Source organism: Colias croceus, chromosome 23 (genome assembly GCF_905220415.1).
Source record: "Colias croceus chromosome 23, ilColCroc2.1".
Classification (NCBI taxonomy): Eukaryota; Metazoa; Arthropoda; class Insecta; order Lepidoptera; family Pieridae; genus Colias; species Colias croceus.
The window spans coordinates 2005980-2025586 of NC_059559.1; the positions used below are offsets into that span (position 1 = coordinate 2005980).

Here is a 19607-nt window from a genome sequence, read left to right on the forward strand (position 1 = left end):
CGTAAAAGTGTGGATTAAATGGTGATAAAACGAACGTATTGAATAAATTCCAGCTAATTCAATTCAATTATTAAACGTTGGGAACCACTGTATCGCTTATCTGTGCGAACATTAAAAAAAGGTATTTCGTTCGCCTTACAAAATATCATTATTATTACTTTTCAGTACAGTCGTGTAAAAATGTGTATTTTTTATACGGTTAAATGCTGTACATCAGATATTGCATATTCGCAGCTACGTTTAAAATAATTAATCTGAAATCCACTACTGCATGCTTATATTTTGATGTCTCTTTTGTATATTAAAATATAGTTTAGGTATAATAATAAAAATAATTACCTAAACCAGACACGTTTTTAACATAAATCGTAACAAACAAACAAAACCTTATCTAATATTCGCTCTCTATTAGATCTAAAATTCATAAATCTATAACAGACTTATAAATACAACTTGTCAATCTGCTCTTGACACTGGTATTTAAAATGTCAGGTTAAATAATACAAAGAAACATATCGAGTTTTAGATCCGACCATAATTTATAAATATACAATTTTTTTTATTTATAGCTACAGCGTAAAATTATGTAAATTATCTGCATATGTATCATAATGTTTGGAATGTTTTGTTATTATTATCAGATACTTAAATTTATTGGCGGAAATGACGTTCAGGTTAAAATGAAAATATTTATATTTTGCCTTTGAAATAAATAGTACCTAATAAAAATGAAACCCGTTTTTGGTCACCGCCGCGGCATCACGCGTGAACGGGTGGACCGATTTCGATAATTCTTTTTTCCTTGAAGTCCATGTTGGTTCGTATGGAGAGAAAACGTTATAATGTACCACGGACGAAGCCCGGGCAGACCGCTAGTAAATAATAAAAAAAATCGTGTGCAAAGTACACGTGTCAGAAGTGAAACTTCTTTGGCAAGATTCAAAGATACTAAAATCGTCGCCTAACGCCACGACGTGACGGTATTGCCATGACGCGATCTTGAAATTTTGCTCTCAACTCGCCTAAAAAGTTTCACTACAATAATAATTATAATCAAGCATAATTGTAGGAATAAATTTGTGTCTTCAATTGTCAACAAAACAACAAAATATCAAGTACTTTGAACTAAGCAAACCTGTTCTTTTCTTCTGTACAGATAAACAAACAAACAAATAATTAAACTTCTCTCTACAACTGTACTCTAACGTTAGCGGTTATCAGTTATTTACGGAGAGTGAACCCGCGATAAGATACGAATACCTAGATCCGAACCAATCGTAAATAGGACGAGACTTTTCGAATTTTTACCGACTTCGAAAAATGATGATGTGTGCCAAGTTTCGGAAAACACAAAAAAGTGATCATAAAGAGTTCGAGCATTTAATAAAGATGAGATTTAAAATGAAGATAGGTAAATCACGTTTAATTAACAAAAAATATGTAAAAAAGCTCGTAAAACAAACAAGGAAAAAAACGGATTAAAATTTAAATTAAGTATAGTTTTTATAAAGAAACATACTTATAAATAGAATTATACCATGACGTTCTAAAACTTTAGTACATTTTATAAAGTAGGTATACTGATAACTTTTATTGCCATTAATAACTACATATTCGTATAATATTATAAGTGATTCAATATAAATAATTAAAATCTACCTATTTATTACAGATATTTGCTATACATTAATATCCACAGCATTAATCACAATAACATTTTAAAACTCCTCGTTGGCGTCTCGCGATAAGTTTGCACCTGACATCAAAATGGTCGCCATATTTAGTCATCAATATTTCCTTGATCTAAACCTTATCGGTTCATTGTTTTTTCCACAAGTACATTGACATTTATCAGTAATACGATCAAAATTCGATAATGTACTATTTATTTCATTCAACTCATCAAAAACCAGTTATTAATAAGATCAACATTTAATTAATTTAAATTTAAATAATTCAAATTCGAGTATGTTAATTAAAAATAAATAAAAAAAGGAACAATAACAGCTCCATGCCAGTTCCTGTGTTAAAATCCTCATGTAGCCAACGCGACGTGGCATTGTATAGCGCGAGTGAAATACTTTGATATTTATAATATTTGAATAAATTATTATTATTTCGTACATTTAACTCGTATCGTCAATTAATTTTAATCGGTTTATTTTAGTGTTTGAGTGAGAATTGGTAAGTTGTTATATATTTTTTATATATGTGGTATGGTTATATATTTTTTATATTTTTTCATAGATATTAGATAATTATGAAAGAATAAGCTTATCAATAAAAATTCATTCAGTTCGAGTACGAGGCAATTAATGTACAGGTATCATGACCGTGACAGTCACAGATCATGACAGTGATCATATAGTGCGCAAAATTGAAATATGTAATTATATTGCAACAATTTGAAAATTGTATATTTTTTTTAATATTTAAAAAATTTGAGAATAAAAAATAACATAATTAACATTCTATTTCTGCATTTAAAAGCTGCATATAATCACTTTCACAATCTTTTATTACAACGTTTAAAAATAAATAAAATATAGAATTGAGAACATTCCTTCCACACAAAAGAAATCGACTTTAAAATGCATATCTCACATCATCACGGCAAAACATCGTAAATCTCAAAGCTGCCAATAAATTATTTTTTATTATTCATTTATCGCCATTAAAAATAATAATCAAAATATCAAAACGATTGCACCGCAGTACCAAAACCCATAACGTACTAGAAAATTACTCTAGCACTAGTGCAGGGGAATTTCACCGTTATTGCAATGTTATAAGGATCAATTCTCCTTGCTCTATATACTTGGGGTTGTGTTTGGTTCGAATGTTGAGTGTTCTATTTTTAAATATTTTCGATTTTTGATAAAAACACGTCTTATTATTTTTTTGTCACTTTTTACGACTTGTGATGACGAAAAATAATATTTTTTTATTAAACAAACATATTTATAAAAATAGTATGTATTTTACATTGTTTCAATAAAATATAGTCATATCAGTGATGAAAGTTACCAATTCAATTCAATTTAAATTTCGATAATTATCGAAAATACTCTACCGAAATTATTAAAATAATACACAGTTAATGTGAAACGCTTATAAACTCATAAAGATATCCTCATGTATTGTATTGTCACCGATCCTTGATAAGTGTACAAGTTAAAATTAAATCTGTCCATTTAAAGTGGGTCAACATCGAATCCACTTACACACAAACATACAGATAAAGCTAATAAGCGCGTATAATAACGCTTCAGCTTATGAAATAAATCGCTATTTCTTATGAATTAAATCGTACGAACAGTAATTTCATCCATGAAATAGTTGGCGTTACCAAATAGGGATTAGAGCGAGACAGCGCTATGGGTAAGAGCGAGACAGAAGAACGACTGATTTTCGACATTTTGAATGCTTTGTTTAAATTTTTTTTGTCACTTCGCACAGATAACGTTTAGTGGAATATTCATGTTTGTCAAGTTTTGCTTTGTAGCTTTTTAATTGCTAGATCAATTTTGATAATATTCTAACATGATAAATATTATTGTCACAGATATTATTATTATTTATTATACTACCTATACTGTGAACATTTTAGATTTTTCTTAACTAGATGCAGTTAGGAAGATTAGATTTATTTTGTGCAGTTGGCTAGGTATAGTTTCAAACGCCTCAACGAATTTGTGTGAAATGTGACTTACGAATTAATGTAAATGATTACTTAGTATATAAAATTAGATACCTATTTACATAGAAAATATACTGTACATTAAGATATATAAAGATTTTTTTGCATGCTCTGTGGTATTTTGCTCGAGATATATTTTTGTTCTCTATATTATTATTTTTTTCTTTAAAAATTGAACATCTACGTAGTCCGTACGGTAGGTATTATTTAGATGAACAGAACATAATAAAATAATAAAAAAATATATCTTTAGCATAATCTAACGTTTTGACTTTTGAGTGCAATAATTATTTGCCACAATAATTTTTATAGTGTTATTTTTTACGTATTTTTTGTCGACTAAGCGAACGGATTATGATGATTGTTTTTTATTCAACTACCTTCCGGGTAGACCCATTAAAATGTTGTCCATTTCTGACCATTTTAAAGACCATTTTTTCTTGGTTTTTACTTCTCTCGTACCACCCCCTAATTCTAGTATTTCCTATACCTCTAAACTGTACCTAATTGTTTTCTTGCTTTTTACAGCTCTCGTTCCCCCTAATTCTAGACAGTTCTAGAATATTCTAGAAGCTCTAATCTGCACCCACCTGGCCATGCTGTCCCCTGCCATCAGGCGTGTTCTCAGGAAGGAAGTAAAGGCGCAGGGAGACCAGGGTCTGGTCGGAGACGCGGTCCGTCCAGAGCAGCTGCAGTTCCCCTGGAGATGGAATACAAAAAATGAAACAAAGAAGGTTTTTTATCCAAAAGTAGATAGGTACCTAACTGGTATTTCATTTTTAACATTACGAAATACTATTACAATGACCCAGCATAAAAATAAATATCGTACCTATTGTATAGTGTGTGTAAATAGATTTGTCCTATTTATTCTTTACAGATTTATTTCATTCGAGGTAAAAATAAGTCTATTTTTTTAAGTCATGTTTTTTGTTATTTTTCCCAAAATTCCCATAATTTTAATCTATCGTTTTTTTTCTCTCCCGTATTAACTGGCTTATAAGACATTTTTTTGACATTTTTTCTTAAAAAATTATCCAAATGATTGTCCAATACACTTACCAATGGACACCAGCTCAGAATCCTGCCACACTCTGACGAAGAAGAAGTCCCCTATGGCTATGATCCTTTCCAGAGGTCCAGTCAATCTCAGCGCTTTGTAAAATGTGTATTGACCATGTTGACCGCATGGCGCTCCTACCAGCTGTAAAAAAAAGAATTTGTTAGTAAAGTCCCCTGACCGCCTCCTTGGTACAGTGGTTGACGAGAGCGTAAAACCGAGGGGTCCTGGGTTCGATTCCCGGTTGAGACGAAGAAGAAAAATATGTAATGTCTCGGTCTGGTAAGACACAGAAGGCTGATCAACTACTTAAATTACTAATAAATTATGAAAAATATGTATTTCAGAACTTCCAATAACGTAGATTTAGCTCAATTTTTAGGGTTTCGAACCTAAAAAAGCAAAAAAAACAGACCCCTAGAGGATTGCTTTGTTATCCGTCTGTCTGTCTGTCAAGAACCTTTTCCCCACCAACGCGTGGAAGTATCAAGCTGAATTTTATATTGACTACTCAAGTCTACGGTCCCTAGAAGCTGTGAAAAAATCAAACGTATAAGCCAACGCAGTCAAAAGATACAGCTTCGCAATTTTCGACATTCACAAGGGAATCAAAACCTGCAGGGTAAAAAAAAACTTATTTTCAAACAATATTATAAAATTTAATCTGCTGAAGCAGCTGTAATAATAAAATTATTGAAGTGAAACGTCTTTATCGGGGTTGGAAAAAAATTTAGTGTAACATTTTTCCGTTACGCGCCATCTTTTTCTTATCCCTACCACGCGAGATTCGACGTAATTTTTTGAAAAATAAGGTCATAAAGAAGTTTCACTTCTTACGTGTGTACACATCTTTTTTTTTATTACTTATGTTTTCAAAAGTATGTAGGTACATTGAAATAAGTATTTCTCAACCCTATGGAAGCCTTACAAGACCGGTTATTTTCCTTCAGTTGGTTAACGAAGATTAAGGAAAAAGAAACATAGTAATTTCATTTTAAAAATTTTAACTCATTAAATTTATTAGATTTTTAAAGAGTGTATGCGCCGAGCACTCGTGTCAGAAGTGAAACTTCTATGGCAAGATCCAAAGATACCAAAATCGTGGCCTTACTCCATGACGTGACGGCATTTCCATGACGCGAACTTGAAATTTTACTCTCAACGTGCCTAAAAAAGTTACACTTCAAATTTTCAAAACAAACAAATAAAACCAAGTCCATAATACAATACTAGAGAATCAAATGTTCATAAAAATATCATTCGTTCGTTATTCACAATGTTTCACAGTTTCGGAGGTATGCACGGACAAACACATTAACACAAATTATGCGATTTAGCATAAATAATTTAGTGCGTATGTGAACGCAGCCTACAGGCAATCCAAACTGCGGATGTGGCCATTTTGTGAAATACCGTCAGCAAAAACAGTTATTTATTAAATTAAGTAAGAAACTAATAAAAAAGTTAGGCAATCCTATCCTAATATCCTATCGCTATATCCTACTATCCTACTAATATTATAAATGCGAAAGTTTGAGAGGATGGATGTGTGTGTGTATGTTTATTACTCTTTCACGCAAATACTACTGAACCGATTACAATGTTAATTAGAAACCGATCAAAAAATATTTAGCACTCATATAAAGAGGTAACTTAATACATAGGATAGGTTTTATCCAGGAAATCCCACGGGAACGGACACTATGCGGCTGTTTCTTCGAAAACGCGGGCGAAGCCGCGGGCGGAAAGCTAGTAATAAGTAATGTTTTACTTGTCACTTTTATCTTTTAAACTAAAATTAATACCTAATTGACTGGAATAAAAATTAAATTAAATACAATATACATTTAGAATATAAACAGGTACATATTAAAATTTTAAAACTTCCAATAATTCATATTTCACGCATTTTTATTCTATTTATTACCACAAATTCAAAATTAAAAACAACATTAGAAAATTTATTTAAAAAATTTACGACTATAAGATTAACTTTTCTAATTCATCAGAAAAACATTCCGTTTTCTAATAATAATTATATTTTTTTTTTTTTGTTTTACATACATTTTTTTTATGTTTTTATGCTAACGCTCCCCAACTCGGCCTCTGAATCAATAAGTATAAAATTGAAACCGCCCCGGGTAGATAGTGAACGTGCGAGCGGGATAGATATACATTAGGCTCGATACACATTGGCGCATTCTTGTAGTATGCTTCTTTGTTTGTTTTTAGTATATGAGAAGTCAGTATGTGTGTGTGTGTGTTTCTAATGAACTTGAGCGAGTCGCTTTTAGTGTTAAGGAAACCAGATTTTGTTTTGTGGTACATATTTAATATTTTTTTAAAATAAAAATTTTATTGATTGTATGGAAACAAAAATCAAAAATTCGACGTCGAAGCCAAAAAATGGAAAACAAATATAAACAACAGTAATAATCGGTAAGTATAAATGATTGAGTGATTATCATTTGGATTAGGTTAAATTTATTATAGTAATTATTAACAAACTCATAATAATTATGTTTCCTTCCAAAAGAAATTTCTTATTTTTTATTTTTGCAAATCTCATAGGCTCGTAAAGCTTTTGCTAAATGGTATGGATGTTTAAATATATTATTCGGATAACGATGTGAAATATTCATTCATTCTAATTAATTAAATACAACAACAGTGTGCACACATCCTTATCTTTCATTATTCAAGATATGAGTCAGTTGTAAAGGGTTTGAGCACAGTGGCGACTCGGCCTTTTATTTTTAACAAATATATCTTCTAATTCTTACTAATGTTAGTATGTTTGTTTCTATCACGTTTCAACGGAGCGATTTTATGACATGACTAGCTGTGCCCTGCGGTTTTACCCGCATTGCTCCGCGCATTGGTATTAGCGCGATGATATAATATATAGACTATCTAACAGTTAAATTACGGAGTTCCGGACATTAGGGCGTTTAAGCTAACAAACAAACATACTCTTCAGCTTTCTAATCTCTTCTTTATTAGTTATATAAAATTCTCGTGTCACAATGTTAGTAACTATACTCCTCCGAAACGGCTGGACCGATTCTCATGAAATTTTGTAATTGGGTAGATCTGAGAAGCGGCCAACATCTATTTTTCATACCTTGAAAAGAGTTAGACAGTACAACGTTTGCCGGGACAGCTAGAAATAGTATACAGCTGGTTACGTTAAACACGCTAATCTCAGGAACTGCTGAACCGATTTCAATAATTCTTTCACCGTTAGATGTACGCGATCCCTAAGTGCATTTGGACACCGGACGAAGCCGGGCGGATAGCTTGTCTAAGACGTATATTTTGTAAAAATTTCGTTTACAGTTTGTGATAAGAAAGATAAGATACAAGTAGGTAATAAAAAATAGATAGCATTTTAACGGATTTAAAATGCGATTTATTACGTTTAAGTTTAATCGTTTATTGTTTACTAGCTTTCCGACTGCGGCTTCGCCCGCGTTTTCAAAGAAAAACCCGCATAGATCCCGTTCCCATGGGATTTCCTGGATAAAACCTAGCCTATGTTACTCGTGGATAATGTAGCTTTCGAATGGTGAAAGAATTTTTAAAATCGGTCCAGTATTTTATGAGCCTATTCATTACAATCAAACAAACAAACAAACAAAGTTTTCCTCTGTATAATATTAGTGTAGATAATAATACAATGTTATAAATGTGAAAAATACGAAAGTAACTGTGTTTGTTATGCCTGCGTCTGTGTATTGCTGAACGGATTTCGATGTATTTTTATTTTTAGATATTTTATTCATAGGTAAGGCCATTTAACCAAAAGGGCTGCATATTTTAAGTACCTACTTTTTGTAGAATCACACCAGAACCACTAAACCGATTTCGATGAAACTTTGTACAGATAGATTTAAATCTAGATTTACACAAATTACACAACCCAGTATCTATTTAAGTATACAAAGAAACACATCCGTTGCAGATCAACAAACAAACAAACTTACAAACACTTCGCTCTCAATATTATTAAAAATTAAAATAACTATAAAATATTTAATTATAAAGAAACAACCATATGTTTAAACAGTTAATAATGTCTATAAATAAGTATGACCGTGTTGGCATCTCACACGCTATACTACTTTGTTCCCCGGTGTTGTCTCTTATTTAGTTAAGGCCGGTTGCAGAGCTTCACCGACCATCAGTGCATATGTCTCTTGGATTAACACATATAATAGGTTTTATCCCGGATATCCTACGTGTACGGGAACTAAGCGGGTTTTTCTTTGAAGACGCGGGCGAAGCTGCGGGCGGAAAGCTATTATGTACATAATTATCAAAACTGTTCTTATTGCTTTTAAGATTAATTTGTACATAGATAAGTGCGTTTATTTAATACACTGAAACTAAGATTAAAATCGAATCACAAATTTAAACTTAAAATGCAAATGTATCAATTCAAAACTATACAAAACATTACAAAACAAATAACTACACATTTAAAAATAAAAAATAAATCAAAAATTTGAACCCTAATAGTTCAGGATACATCGCCCATTTTTGCAAGTGACTACTATCAAGCTAATTTTCCGTTTGTAGCTTTATTTTGATGAGACGCCCAATAATTTCGTGTACGAAAGTCTCGATTGTGGTAGCTAACAGAGATAACAAGGATAAAAAATTTTGATTTGATGGTTCTCAAATATTTATTACTAACTGAATATTTTTTTTTGTTCAATCTCAAGATAATTACCTAAATTATTCGAAAAAATATTTGTCCTACAAAATCTATGGTTTGTTCAAAGAGTCCCCCTTTCCAAAGTGTATCGATAACGAGGTCATCATAAATGATTACTAACAAGCTGATTTTTTTGTTTTCACTTAGTTAATGTTTATATAATTCAACAGACATATTGTCCTACAAATTGCGTAATAAATATTTGAGAACCATCAAATCAAAAAATTTTATCCTTGTTATCTCTGTTAGCTACCACAATCGAGAGTTTCGTACACGAAATTATTCGGTGTCTCATAAAAATAAAGCTACAAACGGAAAATCAGCTTGATAGTAGTCACTTGCAAAAATGGGCGATGTATCCTGAACTATAAAAGATATTTAAGAAACATTAAAAAAAAAACATAGTTTCGCCACTCGATATTGACATAAAAAGGAAAGCGCATTATGAATACACCCGTCTCTTTCGCACCCGCACGGTGTGTATCTCTCTCCCGCTCTAATATTATAAGGTTGGTACGCGGCTTGAATAAATTACTATATTAAAAAAATCGATAAAAAATGTTCCCGTTACAATATTTTTTATCTTTAAGTGCCAGATATTTTCAAATACTTATAGTTATAAACTTATAACAAAGATTAGATCTTCATTAATTAAAGCAAAAGTAAATCTGCCTGTTTATTATTAAACAGAAATTGCTGAACTGATTTTGATATGTTTTGATTCTTTAAATAAGGATCTACTCTTTGTCTCATAAACTAACCGAAGTACGAAAGAAGAAAGATATTAAAAAAATTGCTTGATTTGTCGAAGTAAATCATTGTCTTGGCTTCTAAATTCATATGATTTGGCGCTAAAAACCTGTAATTTAAAATTTTAAATATTTAATACTCTTTGATCAAAATATTGTGACTGAAAAGCAAAAATCCATCTAAATAAACATAAATACATAATGCACTTGAAAACCATACTCCTCCTGGCACAGTCACTTAAAAATATTAATCAATGTTTTTCCTCTAAACGGTTTGTATTATAACAGACATCAATTAGGAAATAATCGCAAATACCTGAGTTAAATTAATTATTACATTGTATGTACAAACAACGTAATAGAACAAGAACATAATAATTATTATTTGTATAGGTATTGATTTAATACTTTTATCCGACGTCAAAAAAGGAGGCGATTGCTGTATTTTATCTTAAATTATATGTCACAACAAATTTGAAAATGACTGGAAACAGAATGTAAATGTTGACTTTAAAAATAAAAAAGAGCGTTGTGCACACGTGTCAGAAGTGAAACTTTTTTGGCAAGATTCAAAGATACCAAAATCGCCGCCTTACTCCATGACGTGGCGGTATTTTTTATTTATTTATGACATCTTATCTTTCATTGTACATGTAAGAGAAATTTAAAATAAATGAATACATAAAATTGAAAAGTGTACAATAGGCGGCTCATTGTACATTTTAAAAGCAATCTCTTCCAGGCAACCATAAAAATATTAAAAGGTATTGCCATGACGCGAGCTTGAAATTTTACTCCCAACGATAAAGAAGTTTCACTTCAATAAAAAATAAATAAATTACCAACTAAAAAAAATTGTATTTCAAAAAAACACACATAATAATAACCACTATTACATTACTGTATGTAACATACATTTATTGCACAGTCCAAAAAATATCGTCACATCTAAAAAAAATATTTAAAAAAATAAATAAATAAATAACTTGTGCAGTGAAAACCCTATCCCTAACACCCTATTCTGTATAATGTTTCTTCCATATTATATTGGATGAGGGCAGCGTTTCACAAAGTTTATTCCTTTGTTACGATTTCTAGTGCGACTCATGCTTGACTTTTTTGTGTGTTTGTCCATGGTTATGTCCGGTATGAGTAAACTGGTTAGAAAACTTTCATTTTGTACATTATTAGATGTAAGACAAATATTATGTCCTAGCTGTGCCCCGCGGTTTTACCCGCATTGCTCCGCTCCTGTTGGTCTTAGCGTGATGATAATAATATTAATCCTTCCTCGATAAATGGACTATCTAACACCGAAACACCAGCTACCACCAGCACTACACCAGTAGTTTCTGACATTGTTCAAACAAACTCTTCAGATTTATAAGATTAGTAAAGATTTATATGTAAAATTATCTCGTCACAATATTACTATACTCCTCCGAAACAGCTGCACCGATTCTTATGAAATTTTGTGTGCATATCGGGTAGGTCTGAAAATCGGCCGACATCTATTTTTCATTCCCCTAATTGATAAGAGTAAGGCAAAACAACGTTTGCTAAAGCTAGTTTTTATAGGTATAGATAAAATCGAAAAACATAACCTTTTTAGCGCAGTCGGATAATAAACTAGTATTCGCCCGCGGCTTCACTCGCCAGCTGTTACCGTAGTTATTTGTATCTCCAATATAAAGTTTTATTTTTGCTACAAAAGTAATATTAAAACTAAGTTTATATAATAGCCTGTCTTTACTCTTACTCTACCTTGAAAGTTGTTAGATTTTTCATTGACCTGAGTAATGTCATTAAGAAAAGAAATATGGCGGATTTGGCGCCAATTTGTGTGTCAATTTTTTTTATCGAGTGGGATGTTTTATTGAAATGTTTTATGGTGTTTTTTAATATAATGTAATCCAACCATGTATTCCTAAAGTTTCACTTCAAAAATTAAGAGCGCATACATCTTTGATCGTTTAAATGTCAAAGAATATTTTACGAAAAAGTTATTGAAGTGAAACTTCTTTATCGGGGTTGGAAAAAAATTTAGTGTAACATTTTTTCGTTACGGGTGACATTTTTCCGCGATCTTTTTCTTATCCCTACCACGCGTGATTCGACGTATTTCTGTAAAATTGCATATACATATGTAGTAAATTATTTTTTGAAAAATATGGTCATAATGAAGTTTCACTTCTTACGTGTGTACACTAGTACACGCGCACATATTTTTTTTAATGTTTTGTTAGTTTTTTTAATTAACAGCAAATCATTCTGCAGCAATGCCGTTTATATACGTATTATATATAGGTTTCTATAAAATTAACAATTCTCAAGAAGTGTTGGCGCGTTTCCAAACGCGAACGACAATATTTCAACTAACTTCTTTCACATGGGTTTGCTTGTATTTATATGATACAATATATTGTAGCTACTTATATGTACATAAGAGGTAGGTATATAAAATGCTTTTGAATATTTTTTTTATAATAGTCTTGTTTTTCTTAAGTACCTAATTTATATAGTACTTTTTGTTTTTTGGGATAAATTCAAAATATAGAATGTTATTGGAATTGAAAATTGCCATAGCTACAAATTATCAAAGAGATATTATCTGTAAACAAGAAATAAAATTAAAAAATACTATTCTGTCATTTTAGCAAAATGATATTATGTGATTATTTTTTTATCTTGAATTCAAAAATAGGAAATAAACCTACTTATTTGTAAAAACCATGTCGTTTACGGCACAGCCCACAGGTCAATAACACATGAGACGTAAGCAAGTGTTTAAAAAAGAAAATTATACTGATACAGAAAATGATCAAATTCACTAAATTTCGAGAATTTCTAATAGTTTCTGAATACTAATGACAGTTAGTTATTGCTCATAATGAATAATTATTTTTTTTAATACAAGTATTTGTTACAATTACTATCTATTAAAAATTAAAATGTTTGTTTTTTATAAAATGCATATTACCTAAGGAATTCCTTATAAGAAGACAAAATAAAAATACATAAATTGATATTGTATGCATGTTTGTTTGGGTTGATATTTTTTTATATTTTTAATGAAATATGCATTAATCTGTATTTTATAAAAAAAAAACTAAAACACGAGCAAACCCAACATCAAAACCTAGTTAAAAATCAAATTAAAATTCAAATACGTATTATTCATCACTACGGGAAAAGTATCAAAATTAGACCGTCTATTTATAATCAACTGCGCGCACTTCGTTTTACGAGCGAGGTTAAAAATAGCTGTATTGTTTTGTATGATACTCTTTTGAATGTGTAGTTACTACAATACTAGTTTAATTCTTAACTAGTGCTACCACGCGATGTCACTCGCAATATTTTACGATTATCAATTTTGTAAGTTTCATCAAAATGGGTTCAGCAATTTGGGTATATTTATGACAGATTAATAACAATTAGTGTAGGTAATGAGATAGCAATATGAGAAAAAATAATCAAGTAAATTATTATTATGTGAGTCAGATAACATAACATTTAAAATGTATGAAGTTGATAAAATAGGTACTGACTACTGAGGTAATAAATAATTATTATTATTTTGATTAAAATATTAGGTACTAGCGGTCCGCCCCGGCTTCGCCCGTGGTACATAATATGTACTACATATAAACGTTTTCTCTACATAAGAACCACCCTCGTACTTCAAGGAATATAATAAAAAAAGATTATCGAAATCGGTTCAGCCGTTCTCGAGTTATGCGCTTACCAACACATTTTGGGATTCATTTTTATATTATAAGATAACAAATGCTTAACATTTTTGATAGATTTCAATTAAATTTTATCAAAATATACTAGCTGTGCCCGCGGCTTTACCCGCAGTGCTCCGCTCCTGTCCCGTTGGTCTTAGCGTGATTATAATATAAAGCCTAGCTTGCCACGATAAATGGGCTATCTTACACCGAAAGAATTTTTCAAATCGTACCAGTAGTTCCTGAGATTAGCGCGTTCAAACAAACAAATTCTTTAGCTTTATAATATTAGTATGGATGTACATGTAATATTATCTCTGGGTCAATCAATTTTTAAAGGTCCCGATCATAATTTTCTCGTATTTTTTTTTTTTACTTAATTTTCAGCATTTTACTATTTCATTTAGAAGATAATTCTTCGTAGATTAAGATTATATAAGCAGCAGTGATGTTGATTAAATACATTTGTGGATTTAACTTCACGAACAGATCTATTCACGGGAAATAATGTCCTTTGGACAACTTACACAATAGTACTTTTTTAAATGTTAAATTCCCTTAAGAATTAAAACAAATTCTTCTAATATTAAATAATAAATAATATTTTGATATTTGTTCTATTTACACCCAAAATACGAAATATTTTTATTAAAATTGAAACGAATGATGTCTTTTGAACAACCAAATAATGTTTCATAGATAAAAAAGTTTCAGTAAAGCGGAAATAGTGATATTTTTTACAAAAAAACTATTAAGGCGAGGTTGTTACGTATCGTATTATTGATTTTACTTAATTAAAATGAACTGATTCTCGATAAAACTGAATGAATGAAGTATAATGTGATTTTCATATGGGGACATCTTAGTTGTAGTAGTAGCGTCTTGATTTTTGAAATGTTAAAATTACAATTAAACTAGACATAAAATCGCGTAATAAAAATGTGTTCCCGAAACAGCCGAGTAATAAACAAAACATGAACTATTTAACTGTTAAAGTATAAGTTTTATATAATTATTGTCCTAGGGACAACCAAATTGTCCATGGTACAACCACTTTGGTTGACCAAGTGACTGGTTGTCCGCGGGACATTTTTTAAATTTTGAGCCGCCAAGCAAATACTATTGTTATTTTATATATTAATCTCAGCTCACACTAAAATATAGACGAAAGCGCATCTCGTGTAGTATAATTGATAACAATGCATCAAGTACTTACGTTTTAATCACAGTTGTCTGACGGACTGACAAAAAAGCCACCCCACACTCACCAACAACGCTCGGACGACTGTTGCCGTGATTTTATACAAATCAAAGTGGCGTTTGAGCCCGACAGTTAATTATTGTGTTTAGCTTGTTGTTTAGGAATCTACCGCGCCATATGTGTTTTGGTTTCATAACTAAATTACGGTTGTCTGTGAGACCTGTGTCATGTAGGTGATTTATGGGGACAAAAGTAAAATGCCTGAAAATCGTATTATATCCAATAAAAAAAAAATGGTTTGTATGTTTGGATGTCAATAATTATGTACTGAAACAAGGAGTGTATTTGGTATTTATGGTCGTGATAGTATGTGTTCGTGATGCGAAGTTTGTTAATGCATTAAGGCATGGGGACAAATGTGATAGTACTGGAAAATTGCATTTAGTCCCTCGACAACCATGAAACAACGCACAAATTAATAAAACAAGTAAAATATTGTTCGCAATAATGCTAGAAAATATTAAAAGGAATATAATTAAAACGAATTTAACTCTTTATGATTTCATGTTTATTAATTATCCTTCAGGGACATGATCCGTACTCGTCGGACCAATAAAAGTTGATCGACCTCTCTAATATATAAAAATCAATGCCACTTTTCGTTGTAATTCCATAACTCGAGAACGGCTGAACCGATTTCGATAATTCTTTTTTTATTATATTCCTTGAAGTACGAGGATGGTTCTTATGTAGAGAAAACGTTAATATGTACCACGGGCGAAGCCGGGGCGGACCGCTAGTATTAGTATGATATACCTATTATGTAGTATCTAGATTACTTTTAAAAAATATACCGGCCGAATTGATAACCTCCTCCTTTTTTTTGAAGTCGGTTAAAAAGCCACGCGGTTTCACTCCCATGGCGCCTTTGTCATAATATCATTAAATCTTTAAAATTACAATTTCACGTTAGTCGCTATTCCAGTTTAATTAATCTATTGCAGTGAACGTTTCGAACATTCTCGAATTCATTATTTATTAAATAACAGTCGTATCTAGGTACTTACATAAAAGATAAAAAAATACATAACAAATCATTATTCCAAACGAAAACAAACAAAAGAAATGTTTATTTATACTAATTAATTGTGCCCGATTAATATTTAAATTAATTAAATGCACAATCAATAAACAAACATACATAACAAATTCGAAATTATAATGCTATTGTCTCTTTCATATCCCCCTCTCTTTCCCCCACCCCTCTCTCAACAAACTTTAACTATAAACTAATTATTATCAATCTCACTATCATCAATATTACCACTAATTACCTACTTTATATATTATAATTCTAAAATATTTATAAAATATATAAAATAAATATATCGACAATATTCAGCTTATGGCACAACCCTAGCGCTCGACGCACACAAGCAAACATCGAATTAATAACAATTTTCTTTCCTTTTAAACACAAAGAAACCTCATTTTTTTCTTTAATTACAGCCGTTTATACAAATTAAAAATTATAAATACAACCGAATTTTCAAAAATAGACAATGAAGGACATAGACAATAGATGACTAATAAAAAAAACATTCCCATAATAATTAATCTATAATTTATGTACTTATTCTATTAAAAATGTCACATGCTCTCTTTTTATAGTTTTTTTTTTATCCCGCCACGAGGCAAAGGACTATAGCCCTTACAGCCAACCTTTTGTTTCGAAATTTAAAACATGAAACCTCAGAAATATAATATTACGTAAAAAATTAAAAATATCCGTACCTTGTACGATGGTTTCTCCATATTATTTCGGTAATCCAAACACCATTCACAAATCACATTTTCTATTCAAAATAATTGAATGCAACAAAAAAACAAGATGTTGCATTGTGAACGCCAAAACAGTTATTTTTCAAGCGAACCTATTTTTAAATCACTAAACATATCTACGCGCACTTTTTTCACAGCAGCGATCACTGTTCGATTTGCCACTAACGAATTATCTATACATTAGTTTATTAACAATTAAATATAACTATCGTAATAATACACAAAACTTATTATTCTAATAAAAATACACTGGCTGTATAATCGGATGACAATTATCGGCTATAAAAACAATATGGCGTTTGACAAAAATAATTCAAAATTCGTTCGCGTACATTTTTGACAAACAGAACGCGGCCACCTCGACGGACGGCAAGACCACATCTGTGTGCTTTCATTGTATAGCTTATTCGCTCACACGCAGAGACTCTAGGGTTGATGGTTTTAATTTTAATTATTTTTCCGTGTTTATTTATTAAATGTTATTCTGGCTTTTATATTAATTGTTTTTGCCCAATTATGTATCTCCGAATTTATAAAGGTCATACGTATCACAACAATAATATGAAACGTCATAGCAAGAGATAGTAAATTGCCTCTACATTATTTAGATGTGCATTGTATATTGAATTCTTAGAAAATAATATGAGTTGTTATTAGGAAATGTATAAAATAAAGCGTATGAATGTATGAAAATTTGAAAACAATGATGAGTAATTGTGTTTCATTTAATATTATGATATTTTATGATAATTGAGATTTAATTTATTTCATATTCATTATTATTCATATATTTCAATTTATTTCGTTAACGTTGGTATTTTTAATCAGCTTCAAAAAAAGAAGGAGGTTTTTTTGTAATTATTTAATGTGTTGTATTTTATGCTTTTCATTGTAGGTATAATATTATTAACCATTGTATTATTTAATTGATTTAACTTATAAACTTCCAACACCTTCAGTGAAATATATCATTTTTTTATAAGTTTTTTACAAACTTATAAAAATGAAATTCATTTACTCATTCATTCACCCATTTCTCTATAGGACATAGCTATCAAATGAAAGTAAAAGTATTTTCATATTTAAAATTATTATTTACAAACGTTATTTAATTTTATAATTTACAACCGCAATATAACATAATTAACAGACATTTTACTAAATTATAATAAAATTAATATACAAACATTATTATCCTTTTCGGCAAGTCGGATAACTATTTAAATACAAGGTTGACAACCTTGGCACTTCTACATCGAAACACAGACTTGCTCCGTAAGGCCGTGTACACATTATATTTTATTAATTTAATTTTTTATAAATTATTTCTTATTTCCGTTTATTTATTTATTGGAAAGTTTATTATTGCAATATTATTATTACGAACACTGTTTTGAAATTAAGATAGTATAAATGTTTAGTATTTTTGATTTGAATAAAAATATTTGATTACGCTAATTTGAGTAGAGAATAAATTGTCGAATATACTAAATTGGTTTAATGAACTTGTATTAAATACCTATGTATATAATAACTGCATATTATTCAGAATAATACAGTTAAGTAATTATTATAAACAAGAAATGCGATGGCGGAGAATAATAGGAAATTATCATTTTATAAGCATTATCATTATTATAATTAATAAAAAATATATTCTTTTAAAATTATAAGAATATTTTTACGTATTGGTTTTAATAATATATTCTAATCATTATCAATTATCATATTTTATCAATTATAAGAACATAAGATTCCAAGAAATGGTTATATTTTTAAAGATAGTATAAATATCTATTTATTTATAAATGTGTTACATTGGTCGTTTCCTATTTTTTGCACATACTAATTATGATCTACCTATTCTATAAGTTATTGTGAAATAATCAAATATCTTGATATATATATTTTTTTATTGTTAATATCCATTTGATACGTATACACTATACATATTAATATTTAACTTAGATTTAGAAACAGAAATAAAAAATAAATTACTACAATAATAATAAAAACAAATATATTCTGCATACAGTGTGCACCCGCCTATACTCCGAGTAGATAACACACACATAGACAATCGCAGTAACTATGGTTTCGGCTGATTACAAACGACGGGAATTTATTTTTAACCGACTTAGCAAAAAGTGCAGTTTAAATTTTAATTGTTATTGCCGCAATTTTTATATTATACAAATATATTATACATTTATATACCGTCCTATATAATAATTAATAATATCATATATGCGAAAGTTTGTTTGCTATACACGGCTAAACCATAGTACCGATTTTGACAAAATTTGTACTGAAAATAGTTTAAGAATGATTTAAATATAGGCTACTTAATTTAATACTTCTAAAAGGTTGACAGGAATGATATATTTGTTTCGATTTCATACAAAAAACAAACTTTGACTAGCTGTGCCGCGCGGTTGCACTTGCGAACGAATTCTCAAAATCAAGTCTTTCTATAACTCTGTTATATTATGACCTTGTTCATCCAAATCCGTGCAGCATTTTTTACGTGAAAGAGTGACAAACATCCACACTTACAAACAAGTAAGTATTATAATGATTAGAGTAGGTAATGATATACAT

At 30.1% G+C, this 19607-nt stretch overlaps 1 protein-coding gene across 1 annotated transcript in view; it reads right to left on the bottom strand.

Annotated features, from left to right (window-relative positions):
- LOC123702226 overlaps nucleotides 1-17376 on the bottom strand; it is a 63245-nt gene extending 45869 nt beyond the window's left edge. The window contains exons 1-3 of the mRNA XM_045649913.1: nucleotides 16959-17376; nucleotides 4763-4904; nucleotides 4291-4400 (exon numbers count right to left, since the gene is read on the bottom strand). Of these exons, the coding sequence (XP_045505869.1) occupies nucleotides 4291-4400; nucleotides 4763-4904; nucleotides 16959-16979 (273 nt within the window). The 5' untranslated portion in view covers nucleotides 16980-17376. The remainder of the gene's footprint in view (nucleotides 1-4290; nucleotides 4401-4762; nucleotides 4905-16958) is intronic.
- Between the last annotated feature and the right edge of the window lie 2231 nt (nucleotides 17377-19607).